Raw genomic sequence first — 1,315 nt, forward strand, 5'->3', positions numbered from 1 at the left:
CCTAGTCAGGATTTGATCAAAAGTTGGTTCGCAAGTCGGAGTGGTCTTGTCCCCAATTGGAAAGGGGTTCGACCGAGGTTGACCATCCTGTAGGGCATAACTCCGATAAGATGTCGTCGCCGTGGATGACATGTGCCGCTGGAGAGTCGACCCAGGCATTTCATTTTTCACTCCAAAAACAGGAAGAGTGTTCGCTCTATTCAACGGAGGCACCGTTCCGCTGTGCATCGGACGAAGCGAGCCGTTCACAGTCGGCCGAATACATGCACTAGGAGCAATCTCGGTCACTCTTGACTGCGAGCTATCTGCGACGGTCGCTGTGCTCTCTGTGGGTCTCGTCTCGGGATCCGTCGGTGCGAGTCGTAGTGGATCAGCTCTGGCAATTTTCTCCGCCAGACTCTGTTTGTAACGTAGCTGCAACTCCGGACAAGAGCCTCCGAGGAATTTCACGTGGCATGGGTACAGTAGCAAAGTGCTCGCACAGACATCAGGGGATCCTACAACGAGGCACGAATCATGCATGTACAAGCTTCATCGACCCTACCTGATATCAATAGCTTTGCACCAGGCAGTCTGCTCAGTTGCTGTGGTATGTCCACAATAGGGATCACCTCTATAGCCGTAACACTACGGCAACCATCGGTCAATACCATCTTCAAGACACGATTCTTAGACCCTCCTGTGCCTGCGGGGAGAACTTCGCATACAGAGAGCCCCTATACGTCTGCCCTAACTGTCACTGGCCTGTCCAATCAATGCATCATCAGTGTCATCACCGAACGGGTCCGAAACGCTGGTCGCGAGCTGATGGAATTTCACCGGTTTAGATACGTCCACAAAGTCCTCGATCATGAGGAAGTGTTTTCCAGGGAGGACCTGTCAATGGGACGTGACACCGTCCCAGCAGTCGATACTATAAATGGGCAGAGTTACGGTACGGAGCGTTACGGCTCACTCTGACGGTTACGCTTTGAGCCCTTCCCTTAATCGTAAACTACTAACGTTACGCGCACTATAACGTAAAGCGTAACGAAGCCCTAACGCTGCCCATGTATAGTCCACACACCTACTCGCTGAGCTCCGAGATCAGGTAAAGAGCCTCGCACGACACAATGAGAGATGTGGCTGCCCATCAGGGAGGCAAAGCCAGCAGCGACCTGCAATGGAGATGGTAGTGGGGGGGGGCACAACTACAACCCACATCGTCTCCAACGCTCAACACCCACTCGGGCTTCGCTGTCAACCCCAACTCCGCCACCCTGGCTGCGAGCATCTCTAGAGGATACACCAACTGAAAAATCGTACGATGGGTGAG

At 53.2% G+C, this 1,315-nt stretch overlaps 1 protein-coding gene across 1 annotated transcript; it reads right to left on the reverse strand.

The window, feature by feature from the left end:
- Positions 1-565: 565 nt before the first annotated feature.
- Pmar_PMAR009670 (hypothetical protein) lies at positions 566-876 on the reverse strand (the record flags this gene model as incomplete). Its single annotated transcript, XM_002779668.1, has 2 exons — positions 566-685; positions 735-876. Coding segments are annotated over 2 exons (262 nt in total), but the record flags the coding sequence as incomplete, so codon positions are not given.
- Between the last annotated feature and the right edge of the window lie 439 nt (positions 877-1,315).

Source organism: Perkinsus marinus (assembly GCF_000006405.1).
Source record: "Perkinsus marinus ATCC 50983 genomic scaffold scf_1104296946062, whole genome shotgun sequence".
Taxonomy (NCBI): Eukaryota; Perkinsozoa; order Perkinsida; family Perkinsidae; genus Perkinsus; species Perkinsus marinus.